We start from the raw sequence: 26989 nt of genomic DNA on the forward strand, positions 1-26989 counted from the left end.
AAATTGAAACATCTTTGGATGATTGGCACCTACGAGTGAGTGAAGTATTGAAATCCTTTAGAGGAATTGAAGCATCTACGGATGATTGGCACCTCTGGGTGATTGAAGGAAGTAGAGTACGAAGACATGGAAGGTAAATATTTCATGCCAAGGTGGAGAAATCAGAGAATAGTCAAATTGAAGTTGTCCTAGAAATCTTTCCAAGGTGGAGAATTGTTGGATATTGACTTGATTTTAGGAAACATCAGTTTGATTTCCTAAATCAGTTTTGACTGATTTTTAGAATTATTTTTAGACTTCTATCTAAACAAGAGTTTCATATCTTAGCTAGTTTAGGTTTCCTAAATTAGAGTAAAGCTTGGTTTCCTAATCGAAGTATTGGAAGCCTATAAATAAAGACATAACCTTTAGGTTATAGGCATCTACATCGTCTACATAAATCTTGTCTAAACCCTTAGGTTGTAGACATCTCCTCACAAAGAAGAGAAGCAATCTCTCCATTAACAAGATGTAGATCCTCTCATGGCTTTGGGGCTGGGAGAGTTGGGGGAGATTTAAAGGTGAGTTGAGAATGTGAAGAAGAAGAATGGGTACTGAGTATCATGTGTATTCTCTGATATATGAATAAAGTGAATTTCTGCTTCCCGTGGATGTAGGCCATTGCCGAACCACGTAAATCTCTGTGTCTTATGTGTTCTATGTGCATTATCTTCCGTTGAATGTTTAGTTTTCGTTTATGATGCCGGATCCTGGAATGCCTTGAGGAACAATATGAACCTCTCGGCCCAACACGAACTGCACAGACGAAAATATTAATGGGGATTGGTCAGTGTATACTACTTCGATACAAAATATGTTTCTGCGTTCAACAACTGGCAGCAAGTTACCGAAACTTATATACAGTGTAGATATGGAAAATATCTTGCAAAATGCAGATGAAAAATTAGTGGTGCACAAAGAGAGGAAGTTACTGCATATGATCAGCCTCAGCAATGTCGATTATAAAGGTAAGTAAGTAGTTAACACTCTTATCACCCGCTTTCAGTATTCCATTCTCACATATTACAAATAGACTATTCAAGTGGAGGAACAGTTAAAGTTATTGGATTTGTACCATAATTAGATAGATAGACCATAGTGTTCTTAAGCTTATAAGACATAACAGTCATTCGAGAAGGTGTAAGAAGAATCTGCATACCTAATTAAAGAAAAGAATCCATGGTGAAAATGTCGAGCCCGATTAATATGGTTCGAACAACCAACTACTCTCTCCCATGTACAACACAAACTACTAAAATATGTCAAACTATTAGGAACAACAAAAGGGAATACGGAGAGGGAGGGACCTTATCTGTATAAAATTTGCTCCAGCCTCGATTGTTATATCCTTAGCAGTTAGAGTTTTACCACAACCGGGAGGTCCATATAGCAAAAATAGTTGCTCCATATTAACACCAAAATACAAAATTGAAGCAGGTGATAAATTTAAAATAATGTTGATATACTAAGGTGTTTAATATTAAATTTGGAATAAAATCAAAATCTAAACAGAATGCAAAATTGTATATATAATTTCATCGAACAATCAAAATATATTAAAACACAGAATTAAGACTAAAAATCCAAAATTGATGGCATAAAAGAATTAAGACTAAAAATCCAAGTATAAACTAAATGATTTTACCCATAACTAATATTACGATCAGGCGATATGTTCTCTGCCTCTCTTAACAATCAACTAAACAGTGAGCTAACATCAAAAAAATGTCACTGAATCACAAAAATAAGAGATCCAAATAATTTTTCCAACCTTTTACAAAATAGAACAAATCCTCAAGCCACTGGAATTTCCACAAACAGGGTTACCGAGTTTTCAATTGAAACCCAAAGTATTAAATTTAGGTTGGGTGTAAAATATTTAAACCAAGATTTTAATTGAAGCTCTATGTATTGAACTGATTTTGATTTTGAGGTTTCGTGTGTTGTTCGATTTATGGACGACGAAGAAATAAGAGAAAACGATTATTGATTTTGAGGTTTTGTTTGTTCGATTTAGAGACGACGAAGAAAGAAGAGAACTTTTCAATTGAAACCCTAAGTATTGAACTGATTACTGATTTTGGTATTTGAGTTTCTCTTTTGTTCAATTTTGAACGAAGAAGAAAGAAGAGAAAAGAGACAGGCGGAGAAAACAGAAAGTTCTAGGGTTTTTCACAGAAATTAAAGGTTTTTCACGGATGTATTGTCTACCTAACTGGCGTTAGTAACGTCTAGTTAAGTTTTCGGTGTAAATCAAGTGTAAAAATTTATTAGCTGTAAACCTCTACGTAAGTGTCGTACACCCACCTTTTGTTTAACGGTGTTACAAACGTCCGGTTAAATACTGGGTGTAAACAGACTGTTATTGAATTTTTAATGCCCCGACCAATAGAGTCTCGCCACTTGTCGTCTCCAGAATTGTTCTAGTTCAAAGCTTTTATCTAATTTAATTTCAGAGGGATGTAAAATTCACCGTGCGACGTGGGAGCTCATATGACTTAGCATTTTAAAGAAGGAAAGATATTGCATCCAATGCGTCCCGTGTTGAAATCCAACATAAATTGGATTAATGCGGATGACTCGAAAACCGCACTGATCCAAAACATGCTCACCTTAAGTAGAAGTAAGAACATTCATGATTAAAGCAGGAGAGTATAAAGCCTCACCCAAGAAATACATTATTGCATTAACACCTTATTTGGTTAGAAGAATTGGATTCCTAGGAATTCAATTATGGGGTAATCAAAATCCTGAAATTGAATTCCAGGGAATCAAATTGAAATTCAAAAATTAGCGTTTGGTTGAGGTAATCCAATTATTTTTGTTTTTACTCTAGAATCCAATTCCATTGCACTACTAGACCAGTGCAACGGAAATCTATTATTTTGGAGGGAATTGGATTCCTAGGAATCAAAATTCTCAATTACATAAAGTTGATTTGGATTGTTTGGTTCAAGGAATTGGTCTTATTCCCCGGAATTGGATTATCAAGAATTCAATTCCTTGAACCAAACATGTTGTAAGAGATATTACAGGCCATGGATATGAGATTCACTCTAATAATAATAGTTTTTTTTTTGTTGAAAGTAATCTAATAATAATAATACTATCATTGACTTTAGGAGAATGCGATGAAACAACTCAAAGCCGACTACTTTTCCATTTAATTTCAAGTGGAACATTTCTCAAATTTAAAAGGGCCATGAAAATTTATCTAGATATAGAGGTTGACATTTTCTTTCCGAAAAATTACCTCTTTAAAGAGAATATGCCTGCTAGCTAGAAAAAGAAAGAAGAATCCTTATAGTCTTTTTTGATGATTTTTGCTTGTGTTATGTTACAACCTCGGCTAATAGTCTCTCTCTAGGTTTTTCTGTCACTTATGTATTGTTTCCTAATTAAGTCCTATGACAGTTCTATTCTAGTATTTAGGTGCGATGAATGGAACAACGAAAAGTAGACTTGCTGAATGGAATAACGAAAAGTAAAATTAGGTTGCTTTGAATGGAACAGCGCAACCATCTCAACCGTCGGAACAAAAAATAAATCAGCGAAACTATCTCACTACTAGTTGGAATGTGAGATATATCTAGAAATAAAAGTAGTGTTAAAGAATTGCCAACGCTTTTTGTGTAATCTGCAACGTTTTTTTGCTAATCCAATAGCCAAATATAGTAATTAGCCTTATCCTCCAGTTTGGCTATCCCAGTATAATAATTAGTGAAATATAATCCTTATTTCTATTTCCCTAGACAAAGAAAAGTGACAACTACCCTCATTTCGGTACCGATAAGTTTTGAATTGATCATGCTATCGGTATTTTCATCTAATGACTTTACCACAATGCGATAGTTGCAACATCTACATACATCCTCTTCTTTTTTTCGTTTTTCATTCCTTAAGATGCCAAAAATTTAACACCGAAAGAGTTTTTTTTGTTTTTTGTTTTTTCTTGATGGGTTAGGACTTGGTTAGTTAGTGGTCTCCAAAATACTATACTATGATGGGTTAATATATAGGTAGTTAGTGTTCTCTTAAATACTACTAGTAATAGCAATTACAAGATCAAGGATGGAACCCCTGCCTCTTTCGTGGGTGGGAGTATGAGGCCTAGGGGTAAGTATGGGCCGATATGGACCGGTTTTTACCTCATCTGCATCTAATCCAATTCACTACAGATATCGAATTTGGCATCTGCATCCAATCCAACATCCAACGGATTTGCATCCAATGGATGCACGGATGAACGAATTGGGTGCGGATAATTCAATGAATTTGTGTTAGTTAAAATTTATAATAAAAAATAAAACCAATATATATGACTTCTTATAGAACCTACATATTCTTTATATATACGCATATAAATATAGAAGTGCCATGGACAACACTCCAAGCAAACACCTTAAAAATTCCAAACTATCTATATATTTTATAGAAACTATATAAATGTCTTTAATCTAACGGATATGGATGTTCAACGGCAAAATTACATCCGGACTCAATCCGTAATCCGTTGGATTTCACAAATCTCATCCGTGTCCAATCCATTAGCGAACGGTTTGGGCATCCATCCCCAAAATACGATTGGTCCCGGTTAAATCCGCGAATTACGGATAAAATGCTTACCCTTAATTGAGGCCACTCGATGATTCTCGACATTGAAAGGATTAACTTGTAGATGCATAATTTTATGTTTTATTTATCCAGATAAGATATGGATGACACATGGGTACTTGTTAGTGGATCCCCTCAAACATATTTTGTAACTCAAATATATTTGTCTGATGTCTTCTTTTTTTGGAAAATCATACTAAAAGTCATGTGAATGTGATAGATGAAAAGTCTAACTCACGAGTCATCATGAATCGTGATAAATTGACCAACTCAATCATTAGTTTAAAAACTATGTAATGAACAGGTCTTTGTAGACAAGGCGGTGTCGTGCAAACCATTATCTTTCGAGTGGGCTTTTTCTTTTCGTGTATGTATATAAATAGAGAAGAGATATTTGCATTTGATTGTCATTCGAAAACATTTTTCATCAAACTCAAATCAAAATCCTTAAATGAAGAATTTTGGAGTTGCTGTATTTCTTCTGGTTTTAGTTAGCTTGACAAACTGTTATGGCGTCTTGCAAACAGGTTTTTACGTTGGAAAGTGTGGAAACCAGGATGTAGAAGCCATCATCAGAAATGTTGTCCGCCAAAGGTTGGCAAGTGACCGTACTATTGTTGCTGCACTCCTCCGAATGCATTTCCATGATTGTTTTGTAACGGTGTGTACGTGTTCCAAAATTCGACTATGTATATTTGAAGTCCAAACTTGCATATTATTGATAAACATTTTGTGTTTGAATGAAGGGATGTGATGCGTCCCTACTGTTAGATGGCCCTTCAAGTGAGAAAACATCGGCTCCAAACTTTAGTGTTAGAGGCTATGACCTTATCGATGAAGCTAAGGCTGCAGTTGAGAGAGCTTGCCCAAGAGTCGTCTCCTGTGCGGATATCATCGCCATTTGTACTAGAGATGCCGTCTCATTGGTACGTAATATATATTGATCAATTCCACCAAGTACCTAGTTATGTGCACCGTCGGCATTATTCTGATATTGTTTTTTTTTTATACCGTGCAGGCTCAAGGGATAAATTACAGAGTACGAACAGGACGGAGAGATGGATTAGTATCCCAAGCTAGCAGTGTCAGCCTCCCAGGTCCTTCAATTTCAGTCGCTGATTCCATTGTTTTCTTTGCCGACAAGGGTTTCACTACCAAAGAAATGGTTCTTCTCATCGGTAGGTTACTCGTTTTCTGTATTATATCTTTGACTCGTTTAGCATTTTGTGTCGTCTAACGTTTCCTGCTGTTGGTGTTTTGTTTTAGGTGGGGGGCATACCGTTGGGGTAACACATTGTGCATTTATCAGAGACCGGCTCTTCGATTTCAAAAGTTCTGGTAGACCTGATCCATCCATGAATGCCAATCTACTTAATAGATTGAGAGGAACGTGTCCTCGAGGAGGATCCGACCGCACGATCAACCTGGATCAAACCCCTGGTAGTTCTTTTGTCGTGGACAATGGTTTTTACAATCAATTAGGAGGTGGAAATGGAATTTTGGAAATCGATCAAGCCATGGCGTCCCACCCTGAAACTCGTAATAAAATTAGATTATTCGCAAACGATGAACCACTTTTCCAAACTCAATTTGCTACAGCCTTGATCAAAATGGGAAACCTTGATGTTATTACTCACAGGAATGGAAAGATCGGAGAAATTCGAAGAAACTGTCGTGCCCGGAACTAATATTCATCGTGATAATTTAATTAAAAAAATAATTAATCATAAAACTCAACAACATGTGATTTGTATAACACATGCATGATGGTTAATTATCTATATACTTTTGTTTGATTGTTTATTTGTCTATTTGATTTCTAATTGAATTTCAGATTTTATGTTGGGATTTATCTCAAATCTTTGTATGAATAAGCCTTCTTGATTAATGGATTTTGTATTGAAGTTACGTTCATCTTTTGCCGTAAAGTTAATGTGATATGTTATTTTTCTTCTTTGTTTTCTGGTTCTTAATTTGTGACCGGAAAACACCCCTTTTATGGCTTTGGATTGTAAGGTCACCCATAAAAAATTTGAAGACTTGAAGTTTGTTTGGTTGTGATATTCATAAAGGCACACATCAACTAAACTAACATAAACAAGCCAGACATTTTTATTACATTGATCATACAAACATTTTTATTATATTGATCATACATAAAAAAGTGTAAGATGAAATAGATACAACAAAACTAGAAATAGGAAAAGCAAAATTTACAAAATAAAATGATCATGGAAAGAGGCACAAACACTGAATACATACGGAGGTAGTAATTAATTAAGGAACTATTAGTTCTTGTGGCACTCCATAATCCAAGTGTTGTAAGCAGAACAGATAAGCTTAACACCAGAAAATCCAGTAGCTTTAGCTAAATCATCATATTCTTTCTTTGTTCTCTCTTTACCACCAGGATTATAAGCCATCATCATGTTATCAACATGGTAAACACTTATTGCTTCAAGAGTTGGTTCAACTGTTGAAGGAACAATGCATTCCACTAGTATCAATTTACCATGTTCAGGTAAAGCTTCATGAATATTCTTCAAGACTTTTGTGCAAAACTCATCACTCCAGTCATGAAGAATCCATTTCATGAATACAGCATCAGTTCCTTTAGGAACACTGACAAACATATCACCTCCAACATGTTCCACCGCGGTTTCATAAGTTGGTGCGTCCTTGATAACGTGAGGTAAGTCGAAGTTAATGCCTTTCATGGATGGGTACTTGGTAAGAATCATGTCTAGGCTGACACCAACACCTCCACCAACATCTACGATTGAATTTATACCTTCGAAACCTTTGTATGTTTCTAAAATTTTCTTCATGAATATTCTAGTGTGATCGGACATTCCTTTGTTGAACACCGTTTTAAATCGTGCATCTTTTGCATGGTATTCAAATGCGTTCATGCCGTATGCCAAGTTAAATGGGATACCACCCGTAACAACCGCGTCCTTCAAATGGAACCTGAACACATAGAAATAAGGTCTCAGAATTAGTTATTAAGTTAATATATGCATGATATTAGGATTCTATGAATACAAATTGTGATCGAAAGGTACTTACCAGCTCTCCAGTAAGACCTTATCTTGGTTCATTAAAAGCAGAGGAGCCATTGAAACACCATCTTCATCCTTTACAAGAAACTTACAAACAAGTTCAAGACCATAGACTCTCTCAGTTGTCCCATCATCAAGAATTCTGTCAGAACAAGTAAGAATCTTATAACTAGCCAATAATCTCAACATACGGTCAAGTATAACACTTGCATTTTTGTTTGTAACATTGAGAATCTGTGATGCAATATAAGCAGCACTAAGTTCCGAACCTGGACCAGCTCTTGCTATTATCTCAAGAACATCCATTTCAATTGCAGCTCTTAATACCATTACTGGTACTGAAGCACCAGCTAGTTGTAATGCATACATACATGCTTGTTCTTCTTTCTCTTTTGATTGTTCTTCGGAAGCACTTTTATCGTTGCTGTGATGGAGTGAGCCCATTTTGAATGATAATAGCTGCTTCATTGATTCAAGTATGAGTTATTTGGTATATCTAAAATGGAATTAGAAGAAGTAGAACATTTGTGAGTTCAAGGGGTGAGGAGGAAAGTGATATTTAAATATGTTTTTTTCATCTTGTTTCTCTAATCCTTGTCTATTTCTTTACCTACCCAATCCCTTTGTTTCTCTTTTCTTTTGCTTGTCTAGTTATACCTGCATCTACGTACCAACTATATTTTTTTCTTTGATGCATAGCCATAAAAAGGAAAACAATGTTTTCTATTCTTGCATTCAATGTTAGAAAGCAGGTGAAGAGTGAGCATATTTTTAAAAACCTGTTTTTTATACCTGCACTTTTGTCCATTATTTGGTGTATATATACATATAAATGAAGGATCCCCTCACATTTTTATTCTCACATTGTCTCATATGTTGGACTTTTTTTTTTTTGCGAATAAAAACAAAATCGTAACTGATTTGGAGTTAAGATTTTGGGATATGTTTCTCTTACAAAGCTCTATGTTCCTACCGAAAACGAGCTTATTTCGAGACACATAACACCGTCATCTACTACTTTGAAATTGAGCCGTCGAAAATTACCGGATTTTCTGCTATTGAAATTAAAACCAATAGATTGTGAAGTTTAATATTTCGGAATGTACTCATTTTTATGGTAGGCAAGTAAAGCTTTGTAAGAGGAATATATCCCCAAATTATTATCTTCAAATCCTGATTTTTATTCACAAAAATCACGCCTAATATGCGGGATAATGTGTGAATAAAAGTGTACGGATCCTTCCTCATATATATATCGGTCCGCGAGTTAAACCCCAAAGGTCTCACTATCCATCCACAAAAAACCCGCCAAAACAAAAGTAACACAAAAACCCAAAAAAACAAAATTTTGATGAAACCTCATAGAATTTGACGAAACCAATTTTTGGTTTCATCATAAAATTTGATGAAACCAATTTTGAAATTTTGAATTTTTGTATCAATTTTTTAAAATTTGGGGTTTTTGTATCAATTTAGTTTAAGATGGAGTTTTAATGAATCCCAACATTTGAATGGGGTTTTTGTACCACAAGTTTGGTCAACTTGGATTATTATGACTAGTTTTGTATAGTGAAAACTACAGTTAAACCCATTTTAAAGATTTTTTACGCTGAGGAACCCACTGTCAAAAAAATTCACACTCGCACCCGTTTTTAAAGAAAAACTTAGCCCCAAACCCATAATTTCTAAATTTTTTTTTTAACTTTTATCAAAGAAGACGAGACGAGCGGAGATGTCCTTCAAAATTGAAAACATGTGTATTGCAGATTGATTTCACCTTCGATCTTTCTTTTTGAGGTTTAGTTCGATTTCAATTTCTCTCTTACGCTTTTTAGGTTTTCGATTTGTGCTTTGAGCAGAGACACGAACAGAGATAAAGAGAGGCCGATTTTTGAGCGGAGAATTGAGAGACCGAATCAGTCTCAAACTGAAATGGAATTTTCATTACTTTCTCTCATGAGGTTCATCCATGGCCTTGATTGGTAGTACTAGAGAAGAATCAATTGGCAGCAGTGAAGCTAGGTTCTAAAACAGATGTGAGTTCAGTGTTCGTGCCCTGTGGAGTTCTCATTTGATTCAAGCACGGGTAAATGGAATTTTTCAATTGAGAAATAGATACAACATTACATGATTACATCGATGAAATTGGAGGTTTTATAGGCACCGAGTCTTATGTTGTATGCGAACACATCCACGGCACCTCCTTGGGATAATTCCTGGGAAACATTTGAATGTAAGCATGAATACATCTGAATAATATACATGCGCACATGAATAAATCAATTTGTTCGAGCAAACATCACTTGCTTGATAACTAACTAGGAAAAATCTAGAGTATCCGACTTCTAAATACTATTCTAACTGTTGTTCTTGCTCTGTTTTGAACTGTAATAATATGTAGCCGCAGAAGTAACAAATTCAAGAGATATACCTAGACCAAGACGTTCATCAGGAGAAGTTACATTTTGGGAGTTGCTACTTTCAACGTCACTACCAACGCCGCAATATGGATAAATGAGGGAGATAAACAGTAATACATTCATCAGACTTGTAAAATTGTGCTGCGCATTGATATTTTGAGTCTAGTTATCTTTATGCCCAACCCTAACAATGGGAGATCAGAATTCAGCTCTTCTTATTTGAATGCTGCATTTTGATGCTATACTCTTACATATTTTTCAATGTCATTTTGACCAGAAACACTACCCTTCTCCACCAAACTCTATACAGACACATGGCCGGAGTTCCAGTGATTTTTGTGCGAGTCTTCGGACAAATATCAGTATTGATGATTTACAGGTTACTGGAGGAAAGAAACCAACTCCCAGTGGGTATTATACCATACCCAGAAGTATCATTACCTTCTTGTTTGGGAGATCATTTTAAATCGCAAATTGTCTGGCTGTTTTTTTTTCTTTTTCTTTCTGCTGTCTAGTTTGCTTGCCAATTATAACGAAAAATGATTGCAATAACCTGTCATGCACCTACAAAAATGTGTGCATAATCTGTTATGCAGTTGAGAAATTGGATGCATAACGCATTATCCGACATTTTTTTTATTAGCAGTGAAATAAAAAATTGTTGCATAATCTTTTATGCATCGAGAAAATGGATGCATAACCTGATATGCATCCTAAAATATGACTGCATAATGCATCAATTTTTTCTCTATCCACTAAAATCAACCAAAACAGTGGCTCCATAACTTATTACAGATGCATAACTTGTTATGCAGTCAGGAAAATGGATGCATAACCTGATATGCATCCAAAATATGGCTGCATAATACATTATGCATCGAGAAAATTGTTGCACAATCTTTTATGCATCGAGAAAATAGATGCATAACCTGATATGCATCCATAAATATGGACGCATACTGCGTTATGCATCAATTTTTTTATGTACGCACTAAAATCAACCAAAACAATGGTTACATAACTTGTTATAGATTCATAACTTTGTTATCCAGATGCATAATTTGTTATGCATGCGAGAAAATGGTTGCATAATTCGTTATGCGTCTGCGGAATGTGTTGTGCATCTTTTTTCGTGGCTGTAATGGTTATGTATCAAGTTTTCGAAAATTTTGCCTAAAATGATGATCACCTCCGATTTTTTTGTGAAAAACAAAAATTTGATATTCTTATTTGTACTCGTTGCGTAGCTCTCTTAAAAAGATTTCCAACGATATAAAATTTGTAAAATTCCAAAGCGCGGATTTTTATATATGTTATATCCAAATTGCGTTGCCATTTATACCCCTGATGTATAACTCTTCACACGGATGCATAATTCGTCGTGTAGACATTTTTAATAATTTCGTATAATTATGGGTGTCACGGAACTAAAAATTAATTGTGGACCTGACAATGAAAATATTATTTTTCTTTGGCCGGTGCCTAATTTCCTCTTTTGTGTATATATATATGTCTCCCTTTATCCTCTACTGCATGTGATGACTCTGTCGCCTCTACTGCATGTGATGAGGATAAAACTCTTATGTGTAAAAGTTCCAAATTCCAAATTCCAAACTCATTAGTCATTACCTATAATTTCTGATCAGCGATGGTTTCATTTTCTTCACTTGATCAGGTTGTAGGAGTGCAAAGAAGAAGGGGCACATAAAAAGGATAGCCACAAAACAATTAATTGACTTCCTCGATATAGAACTGCTACACAAGATGTGGATTGTAACTTTATGGAATGTGACTTATTCACTTTACGTAGATACGAACTTTAGAGCAGATGCAATGGGACATCCGTGTCCTTTATATTAGGACGGTGAATTTGTTCACTTTTTACTGAAAATTTCCTTAATTTTAGGAAGTTTCGGATAATCATCTTCAACCATGTAATGATGTGAAGAAGTAGTATTATAGGTGTCATATATTGATAGGCTCAGAATTTTGTTTTCCTAAATATTATGGAATATTTGCTTGTTTAAATCGTCTACGAGATTCTCTGAAACCAGAGAAGAGGATAAGCTAGAGGATGTAAACTCAACCGCTTGCCACATAAGCGTTACATTTTCTCTTTAAATTGTCGTTGGAGCTGATTTTTCATGAAAAATAACCTAGTCCTTTAAAATCGGAACATTACATTCTCTAGTTGGAGATGTTCTTATGAAATACCCTAAATAGAGAACATCAAATTGGTTAAATAGACCAAAATCAATAATTTTTGGGTGAAAAGACATATAAAATTTGATACTGTTCAAATGGACGAGAATGTAAAAATAGTCACGATGTAAACAGTTTCATCCTACCCATTTTCAAATACTTTTTCTTATTTTTAATTTACATAGGATGCATCCAGTTTCATCCTCGCTCTTTTTTAAGTTTAAGCAAGGATGAATTCTGTTTCATTCTTGCTGTGTTTTTTTTTTGTGTCCATTTCACCCGTACTAATTTTTACTCGTCCATTGGAACCACGTTTTAAAAATATTTGTACAAATGACCAATTTTCCGAATAAAGAATTGTTGAAGAAACTAGTAGATTTAGATAGGAAACAATATAAAATGAACCAAATTTACGAGATATAAGACCCAATATTGTGAATTTGTATAGATTAAAACAGAAACGAAATAAATCCAACAAGACTTGTTAAAATGGAAAGAACATGGCATGAAAGTCTAACATAAAGCGATTCTTATTCCAGACAGAATTTATTGCCCGAACGTCCATACTTGTTGGATATTTGGTTGGTTGCACTGTACAAATGGATTCAAATGCACTTATACAAACGGATTCCACCTTAATTTCTTTAATCATGAGCTGGTACGTGGTTGCTTTCCATAATACACCACTTGATCTATATACCTTCCAACTGTAAACCCAACTAGTTAAGCTGGTATATGGTCGCTTTTCCCAACCTCCTACCCCATCCATAGGGGGAAATTGAACCCTGACCTCCTTTGTATATAGGTAGTGAGATATCGACTAGCCTACCGTGGGTACAAAATACCGCACACTTGTTTAGTATGCGAAATAACTCCTTAAGTGATAAGCGAATACGACCGCATACAACATATTCAAGATGACGAGCCAGATTACGTCATCTAGTCACGAATAATATGTGAAGATCTACGCGACAGTATAGAAATCGTGCGGCAATGGTAAAACCCCGTGCGACATTGATGCGCGTCAGATGCGAAATAAGGGGCTTTATTAGCTGTCATCCACTATGTAAACTCCTATATAAGGCGCCGAGCGCCACTATAAAGGGAGAGGTCTTTTTAGAGAGCCTAGACAAGAAATTTAGGAGAGAGAAATATTATTTCCTTTCCAAGTTAGGATTTTCTCATATCATTGTATTCATCTTAAGATTTTTATAAAGTTCTTGAGATTCTTGTGATGATTTCATAGATTGTTCTATAGATTTTACTAAGGGTGTAGTTGTGGGATTTCCTGCAACTATATTTTGGCGCTAGAAATCATCTCGGAATGATATAACCTATTGGTGAATTTCTTTAAAAAAAATTCAAAATTATCCATGTTCTTTCATCGCTACATCCATAGTCTTTGAGAGTTTTGGAAATTTATATCTAAAAGTTTCAACAAAAGGTTTCATCTCAGAAAAACAATCTTCTCAGTAAAGATTCCAATTCCTTAGAAAGTACCTTTTCTTTCGTAAAGAGAAAATCGGTCACAGAAAAACAAATGGCGAGACTAGCATCTACAATAGAACAAGCGGTAGCAATTAGGAGAAGCTAAAGAATAGCTGGGAGAAGAAGAGGTGAAGTTGCTGAATCATCAAGAATGGGGGAAGAAACAATCGAGGAAATCAAGTCCAGACTCAGATTCATCATGAACAAGTGCAGAATAACACTATTGACTATGACAAAGTAAATGTTCATACTGCAAATACAAATTCAACATAAGAAGATGAGCAAAGAACTGGAGATGGAGGACCAATAATAGATGATGAAGAGAATATGACCATAGAGGATCTCTGACAAAGGTTAGTCACAGAAAGAAGAAGAGAAGAATAAATACGTGCAAATTTGACGCGTCAGAACAATGAGTTAAGAGAAGAGAATATCAGATTACAAGAGCAAAGGTCACAAATTAAAACGCGTACAAGCTCAAGATCTAGAACAAGTGGGATCACGTCAAGACGTAGCAGATCCAACCGCAGAGATACCAGACAAGAGCAGCTTTTAGATAACAACATGATTGAACATAATCAGGTAGATGACAATATACAAGGACATCGAGATGGTAAATTCATAGAGTAACAACCAAATGATGATAGATATGTACAACAAGGTGAAAACTACTGCATGGGATAAGATCACAAAGCTAATAGACATTAGCAACGAGGTGAACGTCATCGCATACATCATGACCAGGATGATGAAACTGATGAAGAACAAGAAAGAATGATATTACATGGAAGAGAAATGTTAAGAAATCTCCATGAAGTTGAAAGATACAATGACGCACAGAACAATGCAAGGAATGAAAGAGAAAGGTGAAAAAGAAAAATAGAAGAAGCTGAAGAGTGCGAAGTGCAAGAGGCAATGCGTCAAAACAGGCATGACAACCGAGTAAGACAAGCAAGGTTAAAAAGGCCCATGCAACAAGATACAGATCAAATCATGAGTGAACAAATCTTAAGAGAATTAACAGAAGTAAGAGCAATGATGACAACGCAAAGAAATGGAGGTAGGCGACAATTGGATGAAGCTATAAAAGAAGCGGGAAAAACATAATTCTCAAGGAGCATCCAAATAAAAGGGATACCAACTAAATTTGTTCTACCAGTGTTCACCAATATATTCGATGGAACCACGTGTGCAGTACAACACCTAAAATTTTACAACAGATCCTTATTGCAGTGGGAAGGTAATGATGTAGTATTATGCAAATACTTTCCTGCCAGTGTAACAGGAGAAGCTTTGAAGTGGTTCGAAAGCTTACCCATGGGAACAATAAGATCATTCAATCATCTACAAACTATATTCTTGGGAGCACACATCAGCAACAACGTGCTACGTCCGGGAATAGAGAAGGTGTTTAGCCTGCGAAGAAGAACCAATGAGAGCTTGCGAAGCTTAACCACACGTTGGAGAACTATGTGTAGTGAAATGGCCGGAAGAGTAGAGGATAAAGATCTCATACTAGCTTTTATTAACATACTATTTCCAACAGACTTGTTGTATACGCAGATATTCAGAATCAAAGATACCATATCCATGACAGAACTACGCGAGTACCAAGAAGAATTCATCACTCTTGAAGAAAAGCAGAGAGAAATGGAATCTTATCCTGTTGAGACAAATGCAAAAGAGGGGAACGCAAGTATATTACCAAAGATAACAAACACAGTTGCAAACACATCTGAAGGGAACCAAGAAAAGATGATGATGGAAGATAACCAAAAGCTAGTAGCCATGGGAAGCAGGGATCAAGAGATGTACGAAAGAAAAGGTAGAGAGAGGCAATACAACAACAATGCTGGAAATAACAAGATCCAAAGGCTTAATAACCAAGCAGAAGGATATGGAGGGCAAAAGAGATACCATAATCAAGGCCCAGGAGGAAGTAAAACAGTATGGGAGGATATCAAGATGTTGCACCTAAATAGTGCAATAGATAAGATCTGGGAGGCGATAATATTAATGGAGGACATACCAGAACACCTAATATGGGTCATGAACCTCCATCAGGAAGAAGGAGTAAATAATTTTGTGCTTATCATCGCTTTCACGGTCACACTACCAACAAATGCAGAAATATACAAAAAATCATACTAAGAATGATAGATCAAGGGAAGTTAAACCACTTCCTAGTGCAGCAACAACAAAATTTACCACCACCACCACCAGAAGGGCAGACAACAGGAATAGAAGTTGGAAAACCAACATACTTGATCGAAGTGGGAGCGAAAGAAAAGAATTTATATTGTAACTCCATAATACATTCATCTAAAAGAGCATATAAGATTTTCACGATAATGTATTAAGTAGAGTTTACGCAAGAGACAATGACGGAAAAGAGATACTCAACCTCGCGAAGATATCACCATTGAAGGATTGGCAGAGGCAACCAATTTCATTTAACACGGAAGAAGTACCTGGAGGTGGAGAACCGCATGAGAGCCCATTAGTGGTCAAGATGAAAATCAACCCAAAAGCAAAGACAAATGAAGAAGGCGGGGATGACGCAGATAGATGGGATATAAATAGAATACTGATAGATCCAGGCATTTCAGTTGATATACTGTTTTATCACACCTACAAGACTATGGGAGAAAGAGATGATGAACTCATCCCACCAACTTATAAGATATATGGCTTCAATGGATCTGCAAACAAGCTAAAGGGAGAGATAATGATGCGAATCCCACTTAAAAATAAAACAACAGAGATAGAATTATGCGTAGTCGATGTAGAGTCCCCAAACAATGCATTGATTGGAAAACCATGGTTACACAACATCCTTGGATTCGCCTCAACTTTCCATCAGTGCATCAAATTCTCTTTGCCGCAGGGTGTTGGAGTAATAAGAGGAGATCCAAATGAAGGAAAAACTTGCCATGATATGGATGTTGACAAATGTGAAGAACGCGCGAGTAAGCGAAGAAACTGGAAGAAATAAATACAAGAGGGAAAGCACGGGGAGAGATTAATGGTTGATGTTGTGAACAAGAGTAGCAGAATCGACAAGACTTCAATCAAGACGACAACTTTCGCACATGAAAATAAAAAATACGTCAGAAAGAATGAATTCCAGATAGGAGAGATGGTGTTGAGACAAGAACCACCTTTCCAGAAAAATGGAAAATGAGAGCCAAAAGATGCATGGGTTGGACCACTCTTCATCAAGAAAGCTATTGGTAATGGACTGTATGAATTAGTAGAGAATATTGAAGAAACACAAATTGGAGAAATTTGGAATCAAAAATATTTGAAGAAGTATGATCCATGCGATAATAATAGCACGACAGAAGAAATATCAAATGTGCGAGAAAGTATATTTGAAAGTGTATGCGAACTCAATGAAGCGCAAAAGGCGAAAGAAGCAAGCAAATCATCCTAGATTCTCAGATGTAGAATTTTCTAAGAAGTAATTACAATGTAAGTGAATAAATGAAGAAAGAAGACATCAGGGTTGTACTAATCAAGCATATGAATGAAAATGAGATATTTTTCTTTATATACATCAAACATTACAGAAAGGCGAAAATAAGACCTTATAATAAGACCTTAACAAAAAAGGCATCATAAGAAAAACCTCTTACAATGGAGGTTAGACATCCAATTGTGGCATTCACCCTAGTTCGCACAATAGCAAGAGGAAAAAATAAGACCTAACGCACGTCATAATTGGGGAAAACCATGGGAAATTAGTATGACTCAGATGAAAGCTACACCGACCCTGGAATCTGAGTCATGGAGATTTGGGGTGAAATGAAAGCCCATCTAATAGAGCGCCTTAGTTGAAAGACTAAGGTAAGAAGATCTCTACTAAGGAGTGCAGAAACTCGATCAGGGCGCAGTTGAGTCAAGAGTGCCTGGGGTGTCTGGAGCATACCTGGCCGCTCTTGACATGTCCTGACTATGATGCACTCGGTCCTCAAGAAACCCCACTTAGGGTGCGATCTCGTAACTACAAGTCATATTGTCAGAGGGATAAGAGGCCGCAAAAACAACTGATTTTTGCATCACCGGATGGGAAGACCTCACCCTAACCCGGTAGGGGTAAGCTTCCTTGAAGGGGCAGTCAGGGGGAATATAAGAACGACACCCTCCATTAGGGAGATGAATTGTGTCAAAAGACGTAAATATCATGGGGCTATGACTCAAAGGAGAGCATAAGCCTGTCGTATTTGCGCGACAATATATCCTGCAGAGGCAATAATACAAGAAATGATAAGGAGAGATCAATGGGTCATTACATGAAAGTGTAAAGACTTCCTGCGATTTCGTCGCACAAGAACAAATGACATCTTAAGGAAAAATAAGACCTCTACTTAGGGATGCACAATAAGACCTAATGAGAAAAACAAAATCAAAATTAAGATCAATATTATTTTGCAGGAAAGAAAGAAGATATAGTTGAGGCAGAAAACAAATATAAAGTTAAGAATGCACAAACGTGAAAATATTCGCACAAGATATAGTTGAGGCAGAAAACAAATATAAAATTAAGAATGCACATACGCGAAAATATTCGCACAAGATATAGCTGAGGAAGAAAACATATAAGGATAAAAATAATTCAGATATGCTAAACATACAACATCTGACTGAATCAATCATATTGTGGCTAATAATAAATGCAAGAATGGGAATGCAAGCATATAAAGAAGTGTTTTTCGTCCCCATATGATAGACTCACACACATGTTATACATTACATGCTATTATTGAAGAAAAATTGTATGACCAAAGTACGCGAGAATGGTAGCAGAAAGAGGATTATATATTGAAGAAGAAGAATATACATTCAAATCTTAAAAGTTAGAAGGAAACCAATATACAAAGGATGGAAAAGGAGAACATGATACAAAGAGTAGGGCTTTACAATCGGAAAAATAAAAATAAAAATAGACTTCAGAAAATGAGGCTATTTCCCGCCCATATCATCTTCACCTCTTTCTTCAGCTCCAGAATCCTCATTATCTTCATCTCCAGCTTCTTCGTACTCTGTTTCACTATCAGAAATTTCAGAGTTATCTTCATTATCAGAACAGACTTCCTTAATGGCCGCATCACGAATACGAACTGCATCCTTAGTTAAATTGGACACAATAGTCACCATCTTTTTCTTAAGCCTGCGGCATTTACCATTTCTATTGGAAAGCTCCTTCTTCAAGTTTTCAATATACTCAAGATACTTATTCTCAGTAGCTGAAAGAAATAAAAAGATTAGAGTCACAAGCGAGCGAAAAATGCAGAAAAAAACGCACAAATAAAACAGTATAGAACTATAAACAACCTTCTTTTTCAGAAATAATAATCATAACCAATTCATCATGATCAGTCTCTAGGCTATCACTTGTACTTAAATCGAATTTAGCCCCGTTCAAACTCATCATCATTATCTATAAGAAGACGAGAGCGAATCTCATTCTCCCGTGCGAGAAGAGCGTTCTTTTCGCTTATATCCTGATCTTTTTCCACTTGAATTTGGAGTTGAACTTCATGAAACTTTTTCAAAGCTTCAACACCATTAATAATAGCCTTATCTTTCTCCGTAATAAGAGCGTTCTTTTTCGCTTCCAAAGTTGATATTGTCTCCTTGTCTCCGTGGATGTGACGCTGAAAACTGTTGTTTACAGAAAGCATGGACCTATGATTTTTATTAATAATTCTATACTTCGAGCAAATCTCATCGAAACTAAGATTCTCAAGACCATCATTTTGGAAATTATTCAAAAAAAGATTAAGATGTTCAAGAAGAATCTCTTCGTTATCAGGAAGATTAGACGCCTCGTCAGTCAAATTGTAAATTTCTGCGAACACGAGCAATTAAAAGAAGTTAGACGCAGTGCGAAAAAATCAAAAGGAGAAGAAATAAAAAAACACGTACTCACTAGTTGATTCTTCCTCTAACGAAGACCAACCACCTTGTTCTTATAAGTGCAAAGCTCATCGCTCACTTTTTGATTCTCAACTTCAAGATGTCGAACCTTCCTATGCAAGTCATTGATGACCGCGTAAGATACACGGGAATTCTATGGCAATACAGAACAGGAAAAAAAGTGAGAAATCATAAAATTCTTGCGAAAATAAACGCAGAAGAGACACTCACCAGCAATCCAAGGGCAAACTGAAAACTCGGGCCTACAACAGAAGATACACCATGGAGAGAGTCGTGGCTCAAAGAAGGAGCATTACTGATTTTAACAATCGCATTACATGTGCGAGTTATAGGTTCATCACCAATAGTAGTAATGGGATCAGAACAAATGCTTGACAAATCTTCCAAAGCAGATGTTGAGGCAGAGTCGTAAAGAGGAAGAGAATCACAAATATGAGTGGGTGATTCAGAAGGAGCGGGAGAAGACGCCTTCCTTTTCTTGGAAGATCTCTTTGTAGAGGAATTGGAGGAAACTGTCTTGTCCTTTCCTTTAGACTTTGAAGAAGCTTTCTCATTCGCCAAGCTATCAATAGTATCAGTGTCTTTCATCTTCACTCTTTCAAATTCAGACATTAAGGTTTGCAGACGGGCTTCTTTAACTCGATCAGCTCCGAGATTACGTGCCTTTATTGCATCCCAAATTTTCTTTGAAGTTTCCTGTTCACCAACTTGTAGAACAAGACATTCTGGTATTACTTGAAAGAGTAATCCAATGGCAACATTGTTTTTGTCTTGGTCCAATGTACCAGGATCAATTTTTTCCCAAACTTTGTAGATTTTCATCAGTACCTTCATTCTCATGGCCCATACTGTGTAGTTTGTGGCGTTGAGGATTGGAACTTGTATTGATGGTGGCGTGAACTGTTTTGCACCCACAATGGTGGATTCGTTTTCCATGGCTCAGAAACAAGCTCTGATACCAATTAATGGCAACTGCAAGATAAACTTAGCTTATATAAAGACAACTCTCTTTATTGATGTTTAGAAAATCTCTCAAAACTAAAAACAAGCTCTAATCTTGCTCATATGATCAACCACAACTTTGGTGATCATATATATATAGAACTATGAATTCCTTTTCCTAGTCCTATTACCTTATTACATGTCTTTCCTTTTCTTAGAACTAGATGACTTCTAATTCCCTTAGGATTACATCAATTTCCTAATCTTGTCCTAACCAGCTTGTTAGTGACTTCTATGTTGAAGTTTAACCAACATTCTCCCCGTTAAGCTTCAACCTTACCCGTGACATATCTTGTACTCCAATCAATTGTCTCATTTCTTCAAACTTGATCCGAGTTAATGCCTTTGTCAATATATCTGCTTTCTGCTCAGTTCCTGGTATGTGTTCAACGTTGATGATCTCCTTCTCGATACATTCTCGTATGAAATGATACCTTTTGTGAATGTGTTTCGTCTTCCCAAGAAACACTGGATTTTTAGTGAGTGCAATTGCAGACTTATTATCAATCTTGATGATAACTTTTTCAGGTTCTCTTCCTTTGATTTCACCAAACAGTTCTTGAAGCCATATTGATTGTTTAGCTGCTTCTGTTGCGGCCATGAACTCAGCTTCACAGGATGAGAGGGCTACAGTGTCTTGCTTCTGTGAACACCATGTAATAGGTGCTTCACCTAGATAAAATATATGACCAGTTGTACCTTTTCCATCATCTTGGTCAATATTATGACTGTTGTCACCATACCCAACAATTCCTCTTGATCCTCCTCGACCATACTTCAATCCACAGCTGATTGTTCCTCTTAGATATCTCAATATCTGCTTTATTACATCACCATGAGATTTGCGTGGACTCTGCATATAACGGCTTGCTACTCCCACAGAGAAAGCCAAGTCTGGTCTTGTGTGTAACAAGTATCTAAGGCATCCAACATTTCTTATATAACTCGTTGGATCAATCTCAGCTTCTTCTTGTGCCTTTGAAACTTTAAGTCCAAACTCCATTGGTACCTTAGTTGGATTACAAGTTTCAAGTCCTGCTTCTTTCAGAATTCTCCTTGCATAAGCTTCTTGTTTAATCTGAATCCCATCTACTCCTTGATGGACTTCTATGCCAAGGTAATAAGTGAGTTTTCCGAGGTCTGACATCTAAAACTTAGATGACATATCTTTATTGAACTCATTGATCACCTTAAGGGAGTTGCCAGTCAAAAGTAGATCATCAACATAGACTGCAATCACAAGAAGCGTTCCCTTTTCTTCTCTTCTGTGTACTGATGTTTCTTTAGAGCACTTAACAAATCTGATTTCTCTTAAGATTTGATCTAACTTTGTATTCCAGGTTCGAGGAGCTTGTCTTAGACCATATAGATCTTTTGATAACTTATAAACCTTATGCTCTTGTCTTTTTACTTCAAAACCTTCTGGTTGTTCAACATACACATCTTCTCGCAATCCACCATGTAAGAATGCTGTCTTAACGTCTAAGTGGTGAATTTCCCATGAGTTTGATGCTGCTTCTGCTATTAAGAGACGAATTGTCTCTAGTATAGCAACTGGAGCGAAAACTTCATCAAAGTCTATGCCTGATTCTTGAACGTATCCCTTAGCTACAAGTCTTGCTTTGTATTTATTGACAGTACCATCAGCATTCCGTTTTATTTTGAAGATCCACTTAAGACCAATCACTTTTACCTCACCTGGCTTATCAACTAGAAACCAAGTCTTGTTTCTGTTGATCGAAATAATTTCTTTTCTACATGCTTGTGTCCATTTAGTCGAGACCTTTGCTTCCTGAAAATTCCTTGGTTCATCATTAACAGAAAATAACATAATCTCACATTCTTCTGCAGCTTGAAGAACATAATCCTCCAGATACTGTGGCTTTTGTATCTGTCTTGTTGATTTTCGCAGTGGAATGGGTTGAGTTATTTCATCGATCTCATCAAACACCACGTCGCGACTTACTACCACTCTGAATGTTGTTTCTTTTGGAAAACCTTGACGCGTTTGTTTCCCAACTAAACATGATTCATAGATCCTGGATTCATCGTTTATCTGTGGTAGCCCTCGAACCATCTTGTTCTGAGACATAGTTTTTAAGGTACTGAAACTTATGTGTCCTAACCTTGCGTGCCACTTCCATGTCTGATCTTCCAGTCTCATATTCAGACACAATGGTCTTCCAATCATGAGACTTATCTTGTAGAGTCTATTCTGGGAGCGTGAGACTCTAACTAAAAGTCTTCCACTTGGGTCATGAACTGTTAGATATTCTTGTCGCATTCTAACATCACATCCAACTTCTGTAGCTTTTCCTAAACTTAGAATGTTGCTTTGTAAGTTTGGGATGAAGTAGATGTTTGTGACAAGCTTATGTTCTCCGGTCTTTCTCTGAAATAGAATTGATCCTTTCCCTTCAATTTCTACAGAAGATCCATCCCCAAACTTCGCTTTTCCTTTGATTTTCTCATTGAATTCAGAAAAGTATTGTCTCTTACCAGTCATGTGATTGCTGGCTCCATTATCTAAATACCATATTCCTTCTTCTCCATCCTTTGATTCGTAGTTCTTTGGTATTAGTTTCCCTTCGTTTAAGAATACAACTTCGTGCATGAAAAGAGCTGTATCTGCTTCCCTTGTTTCATTCTTGTTTGCTTCTTCCATCTTTTGTATTCTTTCAGCGCATACATAGGAGAAGTGTCCTGTTTTATCACAGTTGTAACAAATAATGTTTGATCTATCCTTCTTTTCTTTCCCTTGGTTTTGATCATTCTGACTTGTTGTTCTATCTTGTGCGTTAAACCTTCCTCCCCTTCCTCGGCCTCTGTTTCCTCTACCACCTCTTCCACGACCTCTTCCTCTTGTCGCAGAGTTTTGTTGGTAAGAGTTTGTGTACAAGAGTTTTCCTTGAGTTTCTCCATTGTTTTCTTCATCAAGGATTGTTTCTTCATATGCTTTCAATCTTCCAATTATATCTTCATAGCTAGTCTTCTTTAAATCTAAGACTTGTTCGAGAGAAGCTATGATATGAATATACTTAGATCTTGGTAAACTATTGAGAAACTTCTTTACCAGTTTATCTTCATCAATGGATTGTCCAAGTGACGCAGCTTTTGAGGCTATCTCTGATAGCTTTCCTGCAAAGCTATCAATAGTATCAGTGTCTTTCATCTTCACTCTTTCAAATTCAGACATTAAGGTTTGCAGACGGGCTTCTTTAACTCGATCAGCTCCGAGATTACGTGCCTTTATTGCATTCCAAATTTTCTTTGAAGTTTCCTGTTCACCAACTTGTAGAACAAGACATTCTGGTATTACTTGAAAGAGTAATCCAATGGCAACATTGTTTTTGTCTGGGTCCAATGTACCAGGATCAATTTTTTCCCAAACTTTGTAGATTTTCATCAGTACCTTCATTCTCATGGCCCATACTGTGTAGTTTGTGGCGTTGAGGATTGGAACTTGTATTGATGGTGGCGTGAACTGTTTTGCACTCACAATGGTGGTTTCGTTTTCCATGGCTCAGAAACAAGCTCTGATACCAATTAATGGCAACTGCAAGATAAACTTAGCTTATATAAAGACAACTCTCTTTATTGATGTTTAGAAAATCTCTCAAAACTAAACACAAGCTCTAATCTTGCTCCTATGATCAACCACAACTTTGGTGATCATATATATATAGAACTATGAATTCCTTTTCCTAGTCCTATTACCTTATTACATGTCTTTCCTTTTCTTAGAACTAGATGACTTCTAATTCCCTTAGGATTACATCAATTTCCTAATCTTGTCCTAACCAGCTTGTTAGTGACTTCTATGTTGAAGTTTAACCAACATTCATCATGTGGAATCTAACAAGGTAACAATAGTCACCCTGTTATTGCTCCTCTTTTTCTTTTCTTATGGATCCAACTTTGCATCATCATTACCGTAATGTTTTTGGTCTCGCATTTTGTTCTCATATCTGTTCATTTTTTACCAAGGCGTTAGGCCCATCAAAGACCCTGTAGTTTCTAGTCATTCTTAGGAGATGCAGTATGCATTTTAACTTGGCTTTCATGGAATTTTGTAAGGTCTCAGTAAGTGGGATTGGTATTTCATTAGGTTTATGTGATCACTGGTGATGTCCAGCGACTTCCATATGTATATATGTAGTCCATATGGTATACCCAAATTTTCTGTTGATTCTAAGAATGTCATTACATTGTATTGGCGGACATGACTGCAACTCATTACTTCTCTTATTGTATCGGTGCCTGATACTGCTTCCATATATCAAAGCCTGATTTTGTGTTGGTGCAGGGTTTTTTAGCACTTTTGTCGCAACAAAGTTATCCCGGTTGCTAGTCTGCGTGCGAAATTCATGTTTCACCTCACAGATTATTTGGTTAGTAACAAATTTAAGAAGCTTCTGGTTTTACTAACTTGAACCTTACATCTCTCTAGTAGAACTAACAAAAAGCTTACTCATTGCAGGTGAGTGGTTACTTGGAACAGACATTCAAGTCTTTCTATTGGGCAAATTGCAGAGTATAGAATTTAGCAAACTGAGTTTAACTTTAACTTTAGTGTCCTGTGTTGATTTTATGGGTTACTCTTTCAGTTGGACAAGGTAACTGACACACAGTTAATACATTTTATGTTTCTTGGGATTTTGTTTTAGTATTGCAATACTTACACTATCATCAGGTGTTATTGATTCATCTAGCAATAACTTGATTATACCTGTATATGTACATTACTGTACTTATCATGAATTGATTATAATACCATAATTATTTAGATTTTTTGAGCTTCACATACGAGGATAATACTGGTCACTTGATATCTCTTCAATACCACACGGTTACTTTGGTGTTCACACAGGCCCACAAATGAATACCTTTTTTTTTCCCTGGAATATAATAAGGCTTTTTGACTTGTAAGCTTATCTATTTCTAATTAAGCTTTATTTTACCGAGGGAAAAAACATATTATCTTTATTTCAAAAGGGTTATTTTATGTTTCCTCTCTTCCCAAGATCGCTAATTAGCGTTTCCTCCCCAAAAAGATCTAAATTAGTGTTTTCTCCCGTCGTTAGCTTTTCCATCGGTTGCCCTGTTTCCTTCCCAAAAATTAGGGGCGACACAAAAAAACAAAAAAGCTCACCCAAACGTAAAATGGAGCCATCCCTTATTTCCCATTTTTTTTAATGGCCAAACTACTTTTTACAATCGGTAGATAACTTTACAATCGTGAAGTTAATCCACAATCGGGAGTCGATTTAGTTTATATAACTTCCGAATATAAAGTATCCCCAAAATAAAATCCTCTATCTTTTGAATTTTGATTATCATATAATCGATAGTAAATAAAGTTATCTTGACTCCCGATTAAAGTAGAAATTTGGATAAAATGCTACCATAATAGGTAATGAATTTAGGTTATTTAACTCCCGAATATAGAGTAGCCCCAAAATGAGACTTTGCAAAAATTCTCAATTTTTTGAATTTTGGTTGAGCCTATAATCGGTAGTAAATGAAGGTATCCTGATTTCCGATTATGCAGTGGCTCTCTTTGTAAATATCCAACCATAATCGGTAGTCAAGATAGTTCATATAACTACCGAATAGAGAGTAGCCCCAAAATGAGATTTTGCAAAAATTCTTGATTTTTTGAATTTATGGTTGAGCTTATAGTCGGTAGTAAATGAAGTTATCCTGACTTCCAATTATACAATGACTCTCTTTGCAAATATGCTACCATAATTGATAGTCTCGTGATGTTCATTATCGACCGATTGTGCTGGTAGCCCCAAATTAATTTTTTTCAAAAACTAGTGGAATTTTGCATTTTTCTATTTTCACAATCGGTAGACTCGTGATATTTATTATCTACCGATTGTATAATCGGTAGTTTCGTGATGTTCATTATCTACCGATTGCGCTAGTAGCCCCAAATTCAAAATTTTCTAAAACTAGTAGCATTTTGCATTTTTCTATTTTCACAATCGGTAGACTCGGGATATTTATTATCTACCGATTGTGCTAGTAGTCCCAAATTCAAAATTTTCAAAAACTAGTGGAATTTTGTATTTTTCTATTTTCACAATCGGTAGTCTCGTGATGTTTATTATCTATCGATTGTATAATCGGTAGTCTCGTGATGTTATTTATCTATCGATTGTGGTAGTAGCCCCAAATTCATTTTTTTCAAAATCAATGGAATTTTGGATT

General features: G+C 36.1%; 2 protein-coding genes across 2 annotated transcripts; one reads left to right on the forward strand and one right to left on the reverse strand.

Annotated features, from left to right (window-relative positions):
• The first annotated feature begins 5080 nt into the window (after positions 1–5080).
• On the forward strand, positions 5081–6505 carry LOC113341731 (peroxidase 57-like). Its single transcript, XM_026586491.1, has 4 exons — positions 5081–5314; positions 5400–5579; positions 5672–5831; positions 5920–6505. Exons 1-4 carry the CDS (start codon positions 5105–5107, stop codon positions 6339–6341), a joined length of 972 nt encoding a protein of 323 aa, XP_026442276.1. The 5' UTR covers positions 5081–5104; the 3' UTR covers positions 6342–6505.
• Positions 6506–6941: 436 nt separating this feature from the next.
• LOC113341805 (caffeic acid 3-O-methyltransferase-like) lies at positions 6942–8159 on the reverse strand. Its single transcript, XM_026586552.1, has 2 exons — positions 7723–8159; positions 6942–7623 (listed from the first exon to the last, which is right to left on the reverse strand). Exons 1-2 carry the CDS (start codon positions 8157–8159, stop codon positions 6942–6944), a joined length of 1119 nt encoding a protein of 372 aa, XP_026442337.1.
• Between the last annotated feature and the right edge of the window lie 18830 nt (positions 8160–26989).

The sequence above is a fragment of the Papaver somniferum genome, unplaced genomic scaffold (genome assembly GCF_003573695.1).
Source record: "Papaver somniferum cultivar HN1 unplaced genomic scaffold, ASM357369v1 unplaced-scaffold_31, whole genome shotgun sequence".
Lineage (NCBI taxonomy): Eukaryota > Viridiplantae > Streptophyta > Magnoliopsida > Ranunculales > Papaveraceae > Papaver > Papaver somniferum.